The sequence below is a fragment of the Peromyscus eremicus genome, chromosome 16_21 (assembly GCF_949786415.1).
Source record: "Peromyscus eremicus chromosome 16_21, PerEre_H2_v1, whole genome shotgun sequence".
Classification (NCBI taxonomy): domain Eukaryota; kingdom Metazoa; phylum Chordata; class Mammalia; order Rodentia; family Cricetidae; genus Peromyscus; species Peromyscus eremicus.
Window position 1 is genome coordinate 60,742,557 of NC_081432.1, and position 20,389 is coordinate 60,762,945.

General features: G+C 45.0%; 1 protein-coding gene and 1 pseudogene across 2 annotated transcripts in view; both read right to left on the bottom strand.

Annotated features, from left to right (window-relative positions):
• The window catches only part of Ubr2 (ubiquitin protein ligase E3 component n-recognin 2), an 87,405-nt gene extending 81,146 nt beyond the window's left edge, over nucleotides 1–6,259 (bottom strand). For both annotated transcript variants that reach the window (XM_059281492.1, XM_059281491.1), the window contains exon 1: nucleotides 5,874–6,259. In XM_059281492.1, coding sequence (XP_059137475.1) covers nucleotides 5,874–5,951 — 78 coding nt within the window. In that variant the 5' untranslated portion in view covers nucleotides 5,952–6,259. The remainder of the gene's footprint in view (nucleotides 1–5,873) is intronic.
• A 609-nt stretch (nucleotides 6,260–6,868) lies between these two features.
• LOC131926157 (retroelement silencing factor 1-like) overlaps nucleotides 6,869–20,389 on the bottom strand; it is a 29,133-nt pseudogene continuing 15,612 nt past the window's right edge.

Here is a 20,389-nt window from a genome sequence, read left to right on the forward strand (position 1 = left end):
GCCTAGAACTCCCTATGTAGATGAGGAACTCACAGAGATCCACCTGCCTCCACCACCTGAGTGCTGTGAGTAAAGACATGTGGCAAATCTGGCCAGAAATGTCTTGAACAGATTTTTCAAGAAAGAAAGGACTGGAGATATAGTTTAGGGGTAGAGCACCTGTGTAGCATGAGCAAGGCCCTGCACCTAAACTCCACTATGGTAAGAAAGCAAGCATAAGAGAATGAATGAAAATCCTAGCACTCCAGAGGCGGAAGCAGGCAGATCTCTGTGAGTTCAAGGCCAGCCCAGTTTATAAAGTGAGTTCCAAGACAGCCTGGGCTGAAAAACCCTGTCTCAAAAAACAAAAACAAACAAACAAAAAACTGAGAGGGGCGAGAGTAATGAACGAGAACATGAATTTTAAAAAAAGATTAAGTTTAAAATGGTGAAATAGGTGGGGGAATGTAATGCCTGTAATTCCAGCACTTGGGATGTGGAGGCAGGAATATCATAAAGTCAAGGTCATATTCAGCTATTTAGGGAATGAAAGTCAGTTTGAACCACATGGGGTCCTATTTTAAAAGAATGAAAAAATTTTAGTTTTCCTTATTTTATGTTCCCATCTCTGCTAAAAGCTCACTTTTGCAGAATTGTAATCAAGATAAGACGGTTCTTAGAAGAAATGATGTAGTATTTATTGTGGCTCCAGCAACTGATGGATCACATCTGTCCATAGGTTTGATAAAAAGGAAGCTTCAGCTGCAGCAGGGACAGCAGCTGCAGAGAACCCAACTTCAGTTCCCAGCACTCACCGGCAGCTTACAACACGTGTAATTCTATATCCAGGGGATCTTGTGGCCTCTTGAGGGCATCTGCACACATGTGCACAGACACATGAACACACATACATACACAGAACTAAAAATTAAAAATCTCAAAGGAAAGAAAAAAGTTAAGGCTATTATGAAGCATGTCACTAGTAGGACAAGTATCTAATTTTAAAAATCATTTTATTATCAAAACCTAACTAAAAAGGCTGACATATGTTCCCCATTGTTTAGAAGTATACCACTGGAGCTGGTGGTGTAGTTCAGTAGTACAGAACTCATAAGGCCCAGGTACTCAATATTGCAAAACAAATACAAAAGTTTTTTACTGTTGTGTGAACAATTAAAAGCCACCTAGTATTTGGACTCTATTACAGGCACCTTTGTCTGATTAAACTTAACATGTATCATCATATAAAACAAGAAAAACTTTGGATTATCTCTCACAATGATTGCTTACATATTTCTCAAAATAAAATCAACAGCTTTTCCTACCAGTTCTCACCTGCTAAATGCAGCTGAGGTTTCTATGTGAAACATTACTGGGTTTCCAACTTGGCTGCACTTTGGTTTGTCCTTATCTCAGATACACGGACCAGCATTTACCACCTTACAAGTAAAGAAACTGTCACCTCATCCCACTAAAGCAAACAAGCCATGACAACACTTCCAGCTCTCCTTCTGTTGAATGTTAAATTTAAGCCTCGGAATGAGAACATACATAAAATAGAAACGCAAAGCGAGAGAGTCCCTAGAGGTCAGCTTTCTTTGCTACTGCATCTAAGTATTCTACGGCCGATTAAAACTGCATCTTTTGAGCACATCTGGTTTGCTTTCAAACAAGGCCACACAACATGTGAGTTAGCTATAAAACAGCAATCTCTACTAGTGAAATGGAGTATGGAACTGGAGGAAAACTACATTAAGAGGGTAGGTACAAAGACACAGAAATGGGCAATCAGCTCATACATGTGTTTAGCATCACGATCAAGTAAGAAACGGAAGTGCAATCCATGAGAAAGTCCTTCATACCTAACAGAATGGCAATAATCAAAACGCAGACAAGTGCTGGCAAGGATGCAGAAAACTGAGCGCCCTCCCGCACTGCTGACGGACTATAAAATGCTGCAGCCACTCTGGATACAGGCTGGCAGTTCCTCAAAAGAGTTATTACCATATGACCCAGCAGCTCCACTCCTAGGGACATGGCCAGGAGAAATCAAAGTGCACACACAAATCTCTACACAAATATTCACAGTAGCTCATTCCGGATATCCAAAAAGCATCAAAGCCCAAATATCCATCCACTCATGAATGGATAAAACTATATCCATTCATGTGCTATATCCATCTGTACAAGGGGCTACTGTTTGGTAATGAAAAGGAATGAAGTATCAATGCATTCTACAACACTGATGAACATCTGTGAAAAGAAAGAAGAAAAACCATAAGATACATTGTATGGTCTCATTTATATAAAATGTCCAGAATAAATGAATCTATGGAAACAGAAAATAGATTAGCAATTGTTTAGAGTTTGGAGATCTGGGGGAAAATGGAGAGGGACATATTCCTTTGGAGGGATGATGAAAACATTATGAAAGGGAAGTCATGGCCACACAACTCTAGGAATGCACTCTATAACCCTGAACCATACAGTGTGTGCTGTACCTCCCTAAGACTATTCACAATGTTAAAGCTAGAAATAATCAACACACCCACAAAACTCTACACAAAATGTCTATAATGAGTGCTGGCAAGATGGCCCATTGGTTAAGGGAGCTTGCCTGGCAAGCCTGGTGACCTATGTTTAATCCCCAGAGTCCACATAAAGACGGAAGGGAAGAACAGACTCCACATCATGTCCACTGACCTCCTCAAGAGTGCCTGGCACGCACGTCAACTCACTCTTCACATACACAAACACACAGACACAGAAATTCAAGTTCATGAAAGAAATTTTTGAAATCTCTCATCTGCTGTGTGTGCACGTGATACCTGAGGGGGAGGGGCATCCGATGTCTTCCTCAATTTCTCACTGCCTTATTTTAAACAAGTCTCTCACAGAATCTGGGATCCACTCATTCAGCCAGACTAGCTTGTTAGCAAGCCCCAGGGATGCGCTTGTCTCCTGCTCCCCAGTGCTGGGACCACAGCCACACACTGCTGTGCCTGGCCTTCTAAGTGGGTGCTGGGGAGAACGCAAGTCCTCATGCCTGCATGAAAAAGCATTTGACTGAATGAGCCATCTACCCAGCTCCAAATTTCTTTTTGGAGACAAGGATCACCTATATAGCACAGGCTGGATTGGCAATCCCATGTGACCCTGCTGCCTCAGCCTTTTGAGTGCTGGGATTATAGATATGCACCATCCAACACAGCTTAGATTTATTTCATGCTTGGGGAAAAACAATACGTGTCTTCCTAAATGATAATCACCTATTAGAACATACTTGAATCAATTCTACCAAGAAAGAGAAGACTGACCGCAGCTGGGTTCGGTGATCTCTAAAATCCCAAGTGTAGAGTCAGCTTCGTTGAAATGGAAGCAATAGCAAAGTCTTTCCTCTGCCTGATACATTGTGTCAATAAAGTGTTCACGACTTACTCATAGGCCAGGTGTGGTGTCACATGCCTGCAAGTCCAGCATGCAGGAGGCTAAGGCAGGAAGATTCTGAGTTCAAGGCTAGCCTGGGACACACAGCAAGCCCATTTCAAAATAATGACACAAAAGGCATCAGTACTTACTAAGTAAAATGGAATTGGTATTAGAGAATTACCAATTACGCAAGTCTAAATTCTGCAATAACTACTTTCTCTGTTTAATCTTCTCTAAAATTAAAAAAAAAAATTTTTTTTGAGATGAGCTCTTATTATATAGCCCTGGCTGGCCTCAAACTGATATCTGCCTGCCTCTGCCTCAGAAGTGCTGGAACTAAAGGCATGCACCACCACAACTGACTAAAATTTACTTTTATCCTAAGAGAAAATGTCCTGTTAATTTTCAGCTGTGGTCAAGGGCCATGCTGGAGCCTAAGGCTGAAAGAACAATGTTAAAGTATTTGGCATCCTAATTAAATACCCCCAGTAAAGCCCTCTAGATGTAACTAATGCTGGGTGAGATTATACAGCTGAGTATGGCATTGAGTCTAATGTCCATCTGTTCTATTTACAGGACTTCTCTGCCTTCAGACTACACTTCCTAAAGTTTCATTTCATAAATCTACAAAAGAAAGCCCCTTAAAAGTCAACTGAGCAAAAAGTAACGTGAGCTCAGACGGAGATCTTCACAAGTTCAAAAAGACACAAGTTGATAAGGGTCTGTTGGGCTGGAGATAGCTCAGCAGTTAAGAGCACATAGTACTCTTCAACCAGCACCCACACTGGGGATCCGATGCCTGTGGCCATGGTGCAGTACACTCATGTGCTCATACCCGACAGACATACACAAATACACATAATTAGAAATAAATTTAAAAAAAAAGTTTTGTTGCATTTCCCTTATTTTCCTGCACTCCATCTGCTTGAAAATTCACCACTTAAGAGCAACAGCCGCCAGCACCGGTTTTGTAAATGGCTTCCTCAGGAACCTCAACAAACTGAGGGTACTCTCACCAGTTTTAGAATGGGGTAACACAGCTAGCCTCACTAGCCCACAGATGCAAAAAATTCACTGGAGAGAAAAAAACCAAACAAACCAAAACCCCACTACTTTGACACAAACAGACTTGATAACAATTAGAAAAGGATACCAAATTACTGTTGTTACTTATTTTCCTGTTTTCTTAGGGCAGGCTTTCATCTCCTTTTCCAAATCGCTTTGATAAATCAAAGGCAGATGGGGCTGAAAAGCCTTGGGTTGTGCAATTTCACACAAAGTACAGGAAAACATGCTGCACACCTTAGTCTTAAAAACAAAACAACCAAAAACTCAGAAAGACTCGTTAGGCAACAATGTATTTTTTTAATGTATCACCTTTACCCTCTCTCACTCACTTCCACCTGAACTTCCTTAGTCGTACCAATTCACCTCAAACACTCAACAGCCTCATCCCCCAGCTACTGCCCGAAACATGCAGTGTGGTGGTGTGCTGAAGAGTCACTCATTTTCTAGGAGCTTTTTCAACTGCAGGCCTTGGAGACTGGGCTCCAATTGTTCGAACCATTCACAGTCACTGTGGACAATCTGTTCTGATAGGTGTCCCCTGCCCTCACTGGCAAAAGATGACACTGAGTTTGTTGAAGTTGTTTTTATAACTTTACTACTTACATCAGCACTGTTCACATTACATTTTCAGTCCTTACTGAGTTTGAATGGCTTAGGTTTAGGGCCTAAGGGCTGCTGATACACTGTGATCAACTCTATCATTAACGAGCTTGCATCTGTTAACCAAAGCTGCTTTCTCAAAGTTATATAACGTTTGTTCTCCGTCCAACTTTTCCCAACTTCTAGAAAAATTATGGATTTAAAAAAAAAAATCTCCCAGCCTCCACGCTCAGCAAACGTGTCAAGACACTATCTTGCAACCAGGCACCGAGATTGCCATCTAACTAAATAAACAAGTGCAAGACGACTTTTTAAAAAAGCACTGAGGGGGAATGCGGGGCTGTGCGGTTTGCAGCCTGGGTGCCCCCGGGCGGTCCCAGCAACAAAGTTAGTGAGGACAACACGCCTCAGCGCAGACACAGCCCTGCTTATCCCAAGAAAAGGGATCAGAAGATAAAGTAGGGCGACTGTACGACTGCGCTAGGAAGCGGCTCGCTCCCTTCCTCCCGTCTCCCAACAGCCGGCATAAAGGGCAAAGGCCTAAGCGTGGTAGACTTCATGGACGAGGAAGGTAAAGAGGGGCAAGGAGGGCTCCAGGTACAGGGGGCCTGGGGACCTCTGGGCACAGAGGGCGCGGAGCAGGCTCGATGGCCTCCTGGGTCCTTTCCCCACTGGACAGGGCCAGCGCGGCTGTTACCCGAAGTCAGTGGCGCGCTCCGGGATTTCCAGGACTCTGTTCCTCCCCCGGGGCGCGGCCTGCGAGGGCCGGACATAGCTCTCCCGGGCTCCGCACTCACCCCTGCGATCTCCTCGGCAGAACATTCCAGCAAACTGCGGTCGATGGCCTGCACCTCGGACTCCAGCTCCGACGCCATCTTCTCTCCTTCTCCCCTCCCCGGGCGCTCTCGCCGCTGTCGCCTCTCCCCGGGCCTCAGCTTCGCTTCTGCTCCCGCAGCCGCGACGGTCGCCTCTGTCCCGGGGCCGTCAGTCCCGGGCCGTCCAGGCGGCCGCGAGCCGAGCCGCGCACGGAGCAAAGCGGGACGCGAACCTGCAGCGAGGACGGCGGCCACTTGCGCGCGCGCCCGGGCTCAGCGCCCAGAAGTCAAGTCGCCGCCTCGCCCGTGACCCGGGGAAGGACACCGAGAACCCCAGGCCTGGCACTCCGATGGCCACTACCGCGTTCAACGCCGAGAGGGAGGCAAAAACACCCAGGCGGGGGAGCAGAGCATTCTGGGTACTGTAGTCCTTCTCTCCGCAGCCAGGGAGCGGAGTGAAGCCTCTAAAAAGGTGCCGCGCGCAAGCATCATGGGAGTTGTAGTCCATCCCCCGGCGGAAGCCTGGAAAACGATAGCTTAGAGTCCGTGAGAGGGAAATAACGTGCGAAGTGTCGTTTTAGTCTCTTAATTCCATTATATTCTTGTCATTTTTTGATCTCCCCAGCACCAAGAACAGTTCCTGGCGTGATAGACACTCAGCTGTCCGTCAAAAGTCTGGTGTCTGACAAGCCCTCAATTGTCAAAAGAATGAATGACCCGCGCGTTCTGTCCCTGAGGTTCCAATGCCTTGTCATCCTTGCACTAGTCAGCGAGGTGTATTTAGGACCGAGGTTTGGAAAAGTTTTAAGAAATGTTTTTTAAACTTAGCAAGCAATTTAGCTTACGACCACTGATGGAGATTTATTTATTTATTTATTTATTTTTAAGTCTTGATGCAAAAGAAAAGTAGTCTAACGAGCGCACTTAAGGCCCCACTCTCGGGGTTCCGGGAGTAGAACAGTCCGGGAAGCGCGCGCTTACTTCCGCGTCCACCCTCCTGCGTCCTGCGGCTGCGCGGAGGGAGAGCCAGGGAGCCGAGCTGGGACTGCCATTGTTTTTGAAGGTTTTCAAAGGTTGAGGGGAAAAAAAAGTTTAGGGTCCAGTGGCAGTCCACAAGGCAGCAGAAGACGTACTGAGTGTTTTTCAGCTGCGTTGCTTTAAGATTATACTGACTGAACCAGAGGATTTAGCCGTCGTTTTTCTGTAAAAGCAGATTGCTCAGAGGCTTGTGTATACTGACTGGGATTTGTGACATGCATTTGAATACCTTTTAAATTATCTTCCTGGGGAAGTTCAGGCTCTCACAGATGACCACGCTCCAGTTGCCCTGTAGGAAGAGGCTGGTCTTTGTGTTATTGGAGTTGTTATGGTTAGGTCTTGGAGCCTGGCAGCCCTAACGGAGGTAGGCTTGGGCATTTGTCCTCAATAGGACAGTTAAAGAGATACACAATAGGGAAAAAGCAGAGACTGGAGAATTTTCGATATAGCCACGTTGGGAAGAGGGACAAAGAGGTCCAGTGACCCTATCTCCCCCCACATCCCCCACCACCACCCCTGCAAATTCACCACCTCCAGAGTCCTGACATGAGGGTTAGGTGTAAGTAGAGGGCAGTCTCACCCTCTGAAACCGTGAGCTGCTTCTATAAGTTTCCTTGGTCATGATATCTTATCACAGCATCAGAAGAGTAGCTAAGACAGCACTCACTCTTTGGAAGTCTACCCTGAATTCATAACCCTCTGTGAAGAGGAAGAAGGCTAGCTAGCCCCAAGTTATTCAGATTTTTAGGACCCTCCACAGGCACCTAAGTCCACAGCCCCGAAATATTACTTTTTTAAAATAGAGAAAAAACTTTTCACACATATAAAAAAAAAATCTGCTCTTGGGCAGGGAATGGCTCTTGCCGACCATGTCATAGGTCCTGGGTTTGATTTCCTAACTAAATCCAAAACAAAAATATTACTTCTGGGCTTGTGAGGCACCTGTGTGGGTAACGGAGCTTGCCATACGAATGTGACAACTGGAGTGTCCCCATCAGAGCCTCTGTGAAAGGAGAGACATAACTGTCTGCCCTCTGACCCTCATACATGGCATGGCATGGCGCACATTTGCACACGCATCACCAAGTTATAAGGTTTTAATAAAAGAAAATATGAGGGACTGGAGAGATGGCTCAGTGGTTAAGAGTGTTCGTTGCTCGTGCAGAGGACTCAGGTTTGAGTTCCAGCACCAGTATGGTGGTTCACAACCATCCATCCATCGCTCCAGTCCCAGGGCATCTGATGCCTTCTTCTTGCCTCCTAAGGCACCAGGCACACATATGGCACATGTACCTACTAAGCAGACAAAACAGTTGTACACATAAAACTAAATAAAGCTTGAGAAAAGAATGGAGCCAGGGTATCACACAAGCTCCAGAATTGTTTGCACACTTATCAGGCATGCTAATTTATTCCAGGGGAAGGCTTAATTTACATATAGAACAGTTCTGAGCCAGACCAAGGTTAGGACATGTTTATAGTTTTGTTTTGTTTCTGTTTTTGCCAGCTGTTATAATATTATTCAAACTCTTAAAAAGGTGAAAACAGCCGGGCAGTGGTGGCGCATGCCTTTAATCCCAGCACTCGGGAGGCAGAGCCAGGCAGATCTCTGTGAGTTCGAGGCCAGCCTGGTCTACAGAGCGAGATCCAGGAAAGGTGTAAAGCTACACAGAGAAACCCTGTCTCGAAAAACCAAAAAAAAAAAAAAAAAAAAAAAAGGTGAAAACATATTGCCAGGCTTGATGGCACACACTTTTGTTGTTTTGTCTTTTTTTCTTTTTTCTTTTTTTTTCCCAGAGCTGAGAACTGAACCCAGGGCCTTGCGCTTGGTAGGCAAGCTCTCTACCACTGAGCTAAATCCCCAACCCCTGGCACAGGCTTTTAATCCCAGTACTCTGTGGGCAGAGGCAGGGGGATTTTTGTGTGTTCAAGGACAATCTATATATACAGTTCCAGGATAGCCAGGGCTACATAGTGAAACCTGTTGTAGAATATTATTTTAGGATAATGTTTGTTTATGCTGTGGAATACTTGTTTAATGATGCAAAGATGTGTTGCATTCTTTTATGTTGCATTTGTTTAACTCTGTGAAGCTGTGTTATTTTGCCTGTCTAAAACACCTGATTGGTCTAGTAAAGAGCTGAATGGCCAATAGTGAGGCAGAAGAAAGGATAGGCAGGGCTGGCAGGCAGAGAGAATATATAGAAGGAGAAAAAGATGATCAAAGAGCAAGAAAAGAAGGAGAGGAGGACATCAGGGACCAGCCACCCAGCTACACAGCCAGCCATGGAGAAAGAAGAAAGGTATATAGAAACAGAGAAAGGCAAAAACCCAGAGGCAAAAGATAGACAGGGTAATTTAAGTTAAGAAAAGCTGGCTTAGAAATAAGCCAAGCTAAGGCCGGGCATTCATAAGAAAGAATAAGTCTCCATGTGATTTATTTGGGAGCTGGGTGGCAGGCCCCCCAAAAGAGCCAAAGAGTAAAGAGTTTAAAAAAAAAAAAAACAGAAACCCTATAAAAAATTTAAAAAGGAAAGTACACTCACATCCACGTGACTATGCACACAGGTGCACTATGTGAAAGTAGATGGGGTAAAGGGAGAGTGTTTGGGGAACAGAGGAGAAACAGTAGCTGCAAAGTGTGGTCTTAACCTCCACACAGCGACTGCGTCTTAATCTGCTGCTTATTTCAGCCAGCAATTGTGACTTCGAGGTTACTGGCCTGCTTTTCTAGCAGAGGCCCTGCCACTCAGGCCACAGCCTGGCCACTCGGGCCACAGCCTGGCCACTCAGGCCACAGCCTGGCGGGAATTCTGTTCCTGCAGGCACAGGTTCTGTTGCTGCCACTAAAGGTAGCTCTAACTAAATCTCTTTTGTTCTATTTATAAATAAAACTCGAGATTCAAAGGCTGGGGTGAAAACCTGCCAGCTCAGAAAGGTTGAGTAGCACCTACTTAACCTTCTCTCCTTGCTGGCATCTCCCAAACAGAGCGTCCTTCCACTCCGCCAAAACAAAAAAAGCCATTCCACTCCAAATCCCTCCTTCCTCCTTCCTCCTTCCTCCTTCCTCCTTCCTCCTTCCTCCTTCCTCCTTCCTCCTTCCTCCTTCTGGTGCATCTCTCTATTTCTCCCAGATGCCCTCTGATGCTCTATGATTACTTCCTGTAAACTAGTTGCTAGCTCAGCCTCCTGATCCAAAGTGAATTTTATTTAATTAATGCAAGTGCTAACTCGGGGTTCACAGTGTGAGCAAATATCCCCAAACAGGGGGGCTATATGAGTGGAGGACAGTGATATATATGTATGAATATGTCACAATGAGGCTGTGGGGTCGGAGGGTAAAAACACTTGCCTCCAAGCCTGACAACCTGAGTTCAATTCAAGTCTCACATGGTGGAAGGAGAGAACCAACATCCACAAGCTTCCCTTTGACATTTATATGTGCGTGGTGGCACACACATATAAATAAATAAACAAATGTAAAACTGAAATATATATACAGATGGTTGTGAGCTACCCAATGTGGGTTCTGAGAATTAAGCTCTGGTCCCCTGCAAGAGCGGCAGGCAGTCTTGACCTCTGAGCCATCCACCTATCCAGCCCCCCTGCTTTCACCTTCATGTGGGTTTGCAGCATCAGGGTGAGGTCACTATGCTTGTCTTTCTGCCGTTGCGAATATTCCTGCACGGTTTTAGCTCTGTCTCTCTTAGGGGAGCTTCCCTTTGAGTCCGAGGACTCGGAACTTGGCACAGTCTCGTCTTTAACCCTGGCTCTTCCATTTGGCGCTGCCAGAGTACTGCACGATTTGAGTTCATCTCCAGCATTTTTGTTCTGATCTTGTTTGTCATACTTCCTTTTTATTTCCACATCTTTTTTTTTTTCTTTTTTCCAAAATATTTAAGTCTGGAGCTACGGGCTTTGAGTTTTAATTTTTTCTTTCCTGGTGACACTGACTGTACCAAAAAGCTATTCCTCCTGCATGGGTCTTTGTTTGGCAAAAGGCCTGCATGTGCTTTTCCTGGACCTGAGTCTTGGGAATATGTGTTTTTTCTGAAGGCTTTCCTGAGAAGCTTGTTTAGAAAATGCTGGCGTGTTTTAATCAGAGTTGGAAGTTATCACATGAGATATTTCAGGGGTTGCTGTTTGATTGCTTTTTTAAGGGATTTGGTTTGTCACATTTAGATGAAACATTTTTATTATTATTTTTTGCTCCATTTTCACTGAGCTATCCTGTTTTGCTTTAGATTTCTCTCTCTTGTAACAGTTAATTGAAAAAATGCTATCTTTTGGATGTTTTTACCTTTTCACCATGTATTTCGGAAAAATGGGCTCTCAGCTGCTTGGATCAGAGGACTTTGGGGCTTATTAGAGATAGGATTAATTTCAGAAATGGTGATTCCACGCTTGCAGGACTGCGCTCTTTGTTTGCAGCTGTCGATCTCCAAGGACCACTGGTCTTTCTCTTCTGTGAACCGCCATGCCACTGGCACACCTTCATGTACCACTGAGGGCCAACCCAGAGCACAGCGATGGATTTTGTCTTTCTCCAGGTCCAACATTCCAGGGTCATGACTTTCTTCTCTGAGGACCTGTGAGTCACATGGGCTCTTTACTTCTGTAACGGCTTTTCTATTCTCAGATTCTGCCAATTTGTCTAAGTCACAGGGCTGATCCTCTTCAGGAATTAATTCTTTGATTTGGTCTGAGTTTAATACTATAATTTTTATTTGGTCTGTGCTATCCCCAGACACATTACCGGTCTTCCTACCAGTCTGATTTTCTGAGATTTCGTGTGTCTTTTGTTGGCTCACAGAAACTTCATGTCTGGTCATAGTTTCAATGCCATAAGGGAACTCTTTTAGAAGTTCTGACAGCTGGTCACATTTTTCATCATTAACTCATTTATTGCAGGAAGACTGTGGCCTGACTTCTTGCCGACCATATCAGTTTCCTGAGGGTGAGGATCCTGCTGAACAGCAGCTGGTGAACCCACATCCTTAGCTGTTTCTTTTCCACCAACGTTCTCCTCACTGCTTCCCTCTAGACTTTCTCTGTGTGCTCCAACATACCCACTAGATGCTCGCTCTACAGGCTGCAGCAGCCCTGGCTGCTCGGTGACTTCATGAGGAACATCTGTACACTGCACACACTTAGCTTTCTGAAAACCAAAGTCTTTATTTTCAGTGGTGTCACCTACTTGTTCTTCTTGTTGACTATTGATTACCTGCTGGTTAGGTGAAGGTTTCTGTGGCTCATTTTGTACAGCGTTGAATAGCTCTGCTATCTGGGAACTGTAAGACACATCATCTCGGCAAGGGAACAGACACTTTCAATCTGTAACATGGGTCCACTCACGATGGTGCTGTCAGGGTTAGGCAGAGCTTCAGCGCCCAGGGGAGAGTGTTTTCCTAGGCTGCTATCAGCTATGTCTAGATCATCCTGTGTTGGTTTGTGCTGCTTTTCTTTATGCACAGGCAGGGAAAGAGCAGCTGATACAGCAGTCATTGCTACTGCTCCCATAACATCGGAGGGCAAAGCAGCAGTTGCGGTTGTATTTTCTGCCTGCTGGTTTTGTAAGCTACAAACATTGCCTTCCTTAACAACTGGATCAGTCCCTAGAGAGGTCCACCCCTCCTGCCAGACTCGTGCCAAGGCCAACCTGCAGGGGGCCTTCCAGATACATCAGCCCCTGCACCAGCTTTGAGGACACCAACCGGGCAAATCCTGACAGGTTGACCTCACCCACATGACCACTCATAAAAAAGCTCCATTATCTCTTAGCTCTGATTGACCCTTTTATAGGATGATGAAGGCACTTGCCACCTCCAGAAAAACAACAGATGTGATGGCACAGGTACTCCTGGGACACATCATCCCCGCTTTGGTGTGCCACCCTCACCCCCAAGCTCCTGGGACGTCAGTACTGGTACCACCTCTCCAGACTCAAGGGCATATCTGTTCTTGAGTCTGGCTCACTCACCCTTGTTTCTTTTGTATGACCAGGGCACATCTTTGGTCCATTCTTTCTGGCAGTCTTCACTCTTCCCTAGGCTAGCCCTGTTTATAGGGCTGATGTTAATAATCTATTTTTTTCTCCTGGCAACTTGCCTTCTCCGCTTCCTCAAGAAACAGATCCCTGAAGTCTCCAAGATGGCAGTTACCCAAATGTTTCTTCACCCAAATCTCCTGCTGAGTGTGAGCCCACTGACTCCTGACTCCCGCATTCCCGTGTTGTCCTTTGCCAGGAGGAAGTAATCAGATTTGAACCAGCATTCATATATACCCAAAAAGACTGGGATGTTGGGAATCTCCAGCTCGGACCCCATTCTGAACTCCAGCGAGATGTTTGGCTGGGAACTTGGCCCTACTCCTCCCATGCCAAGTGGCAGCTCCTCCCCTGGAGCTACCCTCTTCAGACACCCCTCAGAGAAAGCCCTCCAAGCAGTGGCTCCTCCCCCCGAGTTCCTCAAGACCGGGCCTACAGGGTATTTAAGGTCCTGTCCATAGACCTCACATGTGATTTCTATCCCGCTTCCTTTTCCCAAGAGTCACCCAGGAATTGCTTTGCTCAGATTAAACCTGGTTTTATTAATTCCGTTGGATTTGGATTACTCTATCAGTGAAGAGACTTAATTATCAGGGTATGGAAACCTTTCACACTGGGCTTGCTTGGCACCTTTACCCACTGAGCCTTGGAAGGATCTTCTAGATAGTACATTCTCTCTTCAGGTGTGCCTGACCCAAAACTGAGCTGTATTTTGAGTCTTTACTTTCAATGATTTCATGTTTCCTTTCTAAGAAGTGTATTTAGTTTGGCAAGGTTTGGAAACCTGTTTTCACAGCATGTACCTTCAAATTAGTTTTTTCTTTACTCTTCAAGGACAGACACTCTGGACAACTTATGGGCTGAAGATCTCCCTTGGCACCATCAGAGAACCATATACTCTAGACCAATTCTGATGTCAGTTTCTTGTTTGTGTTTCCCTCACAGTATTCATTCAATCGAACAGCATTGCTCTCCTCAATTTGTTTTAATATTTTTCTAAATTATTTTATTTATGTGCATATATGCAGGTCTCTGTGTATGTATGATGTGTGTGTGTGTGTGTGTGTGCCCTTGGACCCCCTGGGTTATGAGTCATCTGATAGGGGTTCTTGGAAATGAATATGGATTCTCTAAAAGAGCTGGACTTACTCTCAATCATGGAGATATCTCTATAGGAGGACTTTCTTTTCTGCTGTCAGCCCCAAATAATGAAACAGAGACTTCTTATTAATTATGAAAGCTTGGCCTATAGCTTAGGCCTGTTCCTAACTAGCTCTTATTACTTAACTCACTTATATTAATCTACAGTCTGTCATGTGGTGTTACCTCTCTTTCATGTTACACTTCCTGTTTCCTCTCCGTTTGTCTGGTGACTCCGTCCTTCTTCCCAGAGTCCTCTCTGTCCCTGGAAGTCCCGCCTAACTTCTTTCTAGCTATTGGTTCTTCAGCTCTTTATTAAACTAATCACAGCAATGTATTTCACACAGTGTACAAATATCCCACAACACATCTCTCCAGTCCCAGGAAGAAATCTGTAAGGGACTCCTTCATGTTCAGAGTCAAGGCAAAGCCTTTCTGCTGTCAGTGAACAGTTTCCTCCAGTGTTGCCTCAGTCCTCTGCTGCCTGAGCTTTGTGTGGGAGGTCAGCTTCAGTCTCAGGGTTTCTTCGACCCAAGGTCTTATCTTCAGTTTCCATATAAGCATTTAACCCTAAGCTTTAGCTGTCAATTAATATGGTGAATTGAATGCCTCATGACAGGGGTAAGGGAGGGGCTAGAGGCCTACATAAAAATTTTGGGAGGTGGAAAGCAGATGGATGAAAAATAGCCAATTTACCAATCAGAATCCTGAAATCACAGCCCCAAATAGAAAACTCAGCTCAGATGAGGAATATGGCTCAGTCAGCAGGAGATCCGAGTGCCTCAAACTGGGCATGATGGTGCACTTGGACATGGAGACACACAGATCATAAATTCAAGGTCATTCTCAGGTACATAGTGAGTTTGAAGCCAGCCTGGGATACACAAGACCCTGTTTCAAAATAAGTAAATGAAAATCAAACATAAGTCAGTCAACCAGAAACCCATGTTGATTTTTTTAAACTAACAATGCTCTTTATAGTTGCATAGTATTCGATGACAGAACACACCATTATGTAGTTACTTTTTTTTTTTTTTCCAAGACAGGGTTTCTCTGTAGCACTGACTGTCTTTGAACTTGTTTTGTAGACCAGGGTGCTCTCAAACTCAGAGATCCGCCTGCCTCTGCCTCCCGAGTGCTGGGATCAAAGGGGTGCACCACCATGCCTGGCTCTATGTATTTATCTTCGTTGTGGAATTCATCAGCTTTCTGGTGTTTTATGTGATAAGCATAATATTGAATAAAATTCCTTTTTCAGATAATTACCAAATTCATTTTCAGTATAGAAAAGGATAAAAGCAAGAGATTACTCTGGAATGCTCTGCCTCCATACCCTTAAGAAAGGCCCTGGGTTTGATTCCCAGCACCTACATGATGGCTCAAAAACCACCTCTAACTCCAGTCTCAGGGGATTAGCACCCTCTTCTGGTCTGGAAGCACGTGATGCACAGGCATAAATGCAGGCAAAACACTCAATTTTTTTTTTTTTTAAAATTAACAATAGCCGGGCGGTGGTGGCGCACGCCTTTAATCCCAGCACTCGGGAGGCAGAGCCAGGCGGATCTCTGTGAGTTCGAGGCCAGCCTGGGCTACCAAGTGAGTCCCAGGAAAGGCGCAAAGCTACACAGAGAAACCCTGTCTCGAAGAAAAATAAATAAATAAATAAATAAATAAAAATAAAAATAAAAATTAACAATAAAATAAAAAGGAATTCCCTCTTGTGTTGGAGCTATTTGTCAGTTATCTGTCTCCAATATTGTGTTCATTCTCGGAACCACCCTAATTTTGTTAAAGCATGTATCGCAGTAGTTTCCCAAGAAAGGCTGTGTGAAAAAGCATTCCAGGATTCGCATAGCTTCTGGTACTACTATCAAGAAATCCACAGCTATTTTGATGTTTGATATTTTGTTGCTGACCTGGTTTTCTATCTCAGGAAACCTACAGGTTCTTCTTTTCGTCCTTACAATTCTGGGTTTTACACTAATGTGGATTAGTAAGGGTTAATTTCTGTCCATTGGTGCTGGAACAGAGTAGAACCTCCTTCCCACCGTTCCTTCCTTCCCGACCTCTCATTCTTTCTTTATGCATGGACATGTGTGTGGCCTAAGGTGCATGTGTTTATGGGCGGGGTGTGAATGTGCGTGTGGGGGGAGGCCAGAGGTTGATCTTAAGTGTCTTCCTGGATCCTTTTTGAAGAATGATCCTAATTAGTCTTAACAATAAAAACCTGGAGTCAGATATTGAGGTTGAAAGCTGAGAAATCAGAGAAGCAGAGCAGCCAGCCACCAGAGACTTCTTACCGCTACAAAATCTCAGACTGAATAAAGCATCCTGTCTCTACAAATCCTCAGACTGAATGGGGGCTGAGATCCTGTCTCCACCTCCCAAGTGCTGGGATTGAAGGCATTTGCCATTACTGCCGGCTCTGTTCCTCTTTTACACTGGTTCAATCTGGTGTAGCCCAGGGTGACCTTGAACTCCTGATCTTCCTGCTTCCTCCCCCCAAGTGCAGGGATTAAAGGTGTGTGCCATCACAGCCTGGCCTCTATGGTTAACTAGTGGCTAGCTCTGCCCTCTGATCTCCAGGCAAGCTTTATTTGTCAGAACACAAACAAAATACCACATAACACCTTCTCCACTCTATTTACCGAGGCAGGCTCACTAGTGGAACTGGGAGCTCTCAGATTCCACTAAATTTCACTAGGCACCTTGTGCTGTGGATTCCACTATCTCCACATCAGCAGTGCTGGATTACAGGAAGCCTGGGGATCCGAATTCTGATCCTCACACTTGCAAAGCAGGCATTTTATCCACTGAGCTGTGTCCTCAATCCTCTGAGTGGACCGTTTCTACCTGAAAATGTATCTTCAAGGTTTGGGAAATATTAAATGATTAATTTAGAAACCCCAACATTCTCCTTTATCAGTTACAATTGACATTTAATTCAATCCATTAATTACTTCGAATTTAGGTCTGAACTGAATGTGACTCTCTCTCTTCCCCATCTCCATATATATATACATTCTCCCTGAATCTTATGTGTTCAGTCTGCCACATTGGACACATGAAGGGCCACTGTGTGTATGCTCTGTGCTGCCTCCCACTGGAGGGAATAATGCCTCACTGTTGAGGGCTGGCCTTTGACCAGCTGAAGCCATCATTAAAGCCTCAGGATGAAGTCAGATGTGGTGGCACATGCCAGTAATCCCGGCAATGAGGAGGTGGAGGCAGGAGGATCAAGAGTTCCTGGTCATCCTTGGCTACATAGTGACTTTGAGGTTAGTCTGGGCTACATGAGACCCTGCCAAAGAGAGAGGGGAAGGTAAGGAGAAGGGAAGGGAAAAAAAAGAAAGGAAAAAGGGGAGGGGAAGAGAAGGGAAGGGAATGCAGGGGGTGGGGAGCGAGGAGGGGGTGGGGAAGGGGGAGGGGAGCAGAGGAGGGGGAGGGGAAGGGGGAGGGGAGCAGAGGAGGGGGAGGGGGAGGGGGAGGGGAGCAGAGGAGGGGGAGGGAGATAGGATCAGAGCGACCATTCACAACCATTCACAACCATTCACAACCATTCACAACCATTCACCACCATTCACAACCATTCACAACCATTCACCACCATTCACAACCATTCACAACCATTCACAACCATTCACAACCATTCACAACCATTCACAACCATTCACAACCATTCACAACCCATTCACAACCATTCGGGTTAAAAAAAAAATCACCAAACCCCTCTTCGCCCCTCCCTCTCTCCTGATTTGATTAGCACATAAGCTGTTCGCTTTTATCTGCTTTTTTTTCCCCTTCGAGACAGGGCTTCTCTGTGTAGCTTTGTGCCTTTCCTGGGACTCACTTGGTAGCCCAGGCTGGCCTCGAACTCACAGAGATCCGCCTGGCTCTGCCTCCCGAGTGCTGGGATTAAAGGCGTGCGCCACCCCCGCCCGGCCTGCAGTATCTTTCTTTACATTAGGCATTGGGTTACTTAATTGTCCTGGGGAGGAATTTCCTCTACAGTGATTGGAAATGTTTGGACCACATTCAATTTGGGGGCCTGCAAGAGGCCCCCCTCAAGGTGTTTCCTGCTGGTAAAGCATTGCCTCATATGTCTCTTATTGATCTGCATTCATTGGTCCAATGTCGGCCTTTGCCACATCTGCATAATCCAGAAGGTTAGGGTCTCCTGTTTGGGTTGTTTCTAGAAGAAACATTGTTTCTAGGAGCACCTTGTGTACAATTTCTTCTTATATGACCTGGTTAATTGGTTACCACAGTTAAAACATTTGTTACCTTGATGCCTCCTTCCACCTTTAGAAATCGCCTCTCCTATCCAAGCCTCATTACCATAGTTAAGAAACTCACCACCATTTATATGTTGAATCCATTCCTTCAATGCTGCTGACCTGACCTTTAAGGGTGTAAGTATTCTTTTGCATTCTGTATTAGCATTTTCAAAAGCCAAAGACTGAGTTAATACTTGTCTTAATTGTAGGTCTGATATTGTCTTGTTTATAGCCTTGGTGAGTCTTTGTAAAAAATCCATAAATGGTTCTTCTGAGCCTTGGAAAACCTTCGTATATAGCTCAGTTGGTTTCTCTGGTTCTGGAATTTTTTTCCCAAGCATTTAAAGCTGCTGTATGGCATAGGGATAATGTATGCTCATCCATGGTAGTTTGTACATTTATATCAGTGAAAGTGCCCCCACCAAGAATTTGATCTTGGGAGATCTCAAAACCTCTAATTTTACCTTGCTGCTCAAAGGCCTTAGCTTCTTCTCTTAACCAGCTTTTCCACTGTAACTGCTGGCTGTATTCTAACACAGCTGAGATTAACTGAGTCCAGTCATCTGGTATTATTCTATTTCTAGAAGACCATTTATTTTACAATGGCAAGAAGTACCACCTCCTTCAGGCCCTAGAGACCAAGGTCATGGGTGGAGCAAATACCACTCTAGGGACTGAAGAGATAACTTAGGGTTTGTTGCTGTTACCTACTGATAGAGTTGGGTTCCCAGCACCCACAACTGCCTATAACTTCAGCTCCTGGGGATCTGACACCCTGTTCTGGCTTCTACAGGCCCCTGTACACACAGCATGCATACACACAGACATGTTATACACATGTACACATAAATAAAAAATGAGTTAAACAAATTAAGTGCACGGATGGAGGTGGTGTCGTTAAACTCGTGTTCACCTGCCCTTTCACCGATTTATAATTCTCTTCTCATTCCTTGCCCCAACTCCGTTTATCAAAGCAGGGTTGAAAATTTCTTACCAGTGTCTATAGGTCATTTTGTAGGTGGTAGCCCATATACCCAGGGTGTAGCTCACTTATTTGTGACACTTTGACCTGTTCCCCATTATCTGTGCTCTGTGCTGCCATGGAGTTGTTGTTGTTGTTGTTTTTTGGTCCTGCTGCTGTGGAGTTATGTGATGAGGGACAATTAGATATATTTTTACATTACATTTTAAATTATCTATCTATCTATCTATCTATCTATCTATCTATCTATCTATCTATCTATCTATGGGTGAGAGAGCATTATACCACCACATGCACGTGGAGGTCAGAGGATAACTTGTGGGAGTCAGTTCTCTCCTTCCACCATGTGGGTCCCAAGGATCAAACTCCATTGTTGGACTTGGCATAAAGTGTCCCTACCTATTGAGCAATCTCACCCCCCATGGGAACCTCTCTTATGAGCATGTGACTTCTGCTGGGCATGGTGGTGCACACATGTAATTCTAGCATTTGGAGGTGGAAGCAGGAAGAGCAGGTGTTTGAGGCCAGCCTCAGGTGTTGGGGAGCTAGAGGGTAGCTGTCTTATGATGCAAATGGATTGTTAGAGAATTTTAGGCTTCATTATTCCTGAGTTGGAGAGAATTCTCAGCTGCAAGATGAGGGATAGATTCTTCTCTCTCTCTCTCTCTCTCTCTCTCTCTCTCTCTCTCTCTCTCTCTCTCTTTCTTTTTTGAGATAGAGTTTCTTTGTGTAACAGCCCTGGCTGTCCTGGAACTCTCTCTGTAGACCAGGCTAGCCTCAAACTCTCAGAGATCTGCCTGCCTCTGCCTCCCGAGTGCTGGGGTTAAAAGTGTACGCCACCACCCAGCAAATTCTTCTCTTTTACTTGGTAGGCAAATAGGAAATTTGAAGGGCAGTTTTATTTTAATTGTGTGTGTGAGCATTGGTGAGGAAGTTTGCCTCCCCTCCCCTGTCACCTTGTTTGAGGCTGGATCAAACAAGTTAGACACTGGATATGCCATCTGTCCCATGAGCT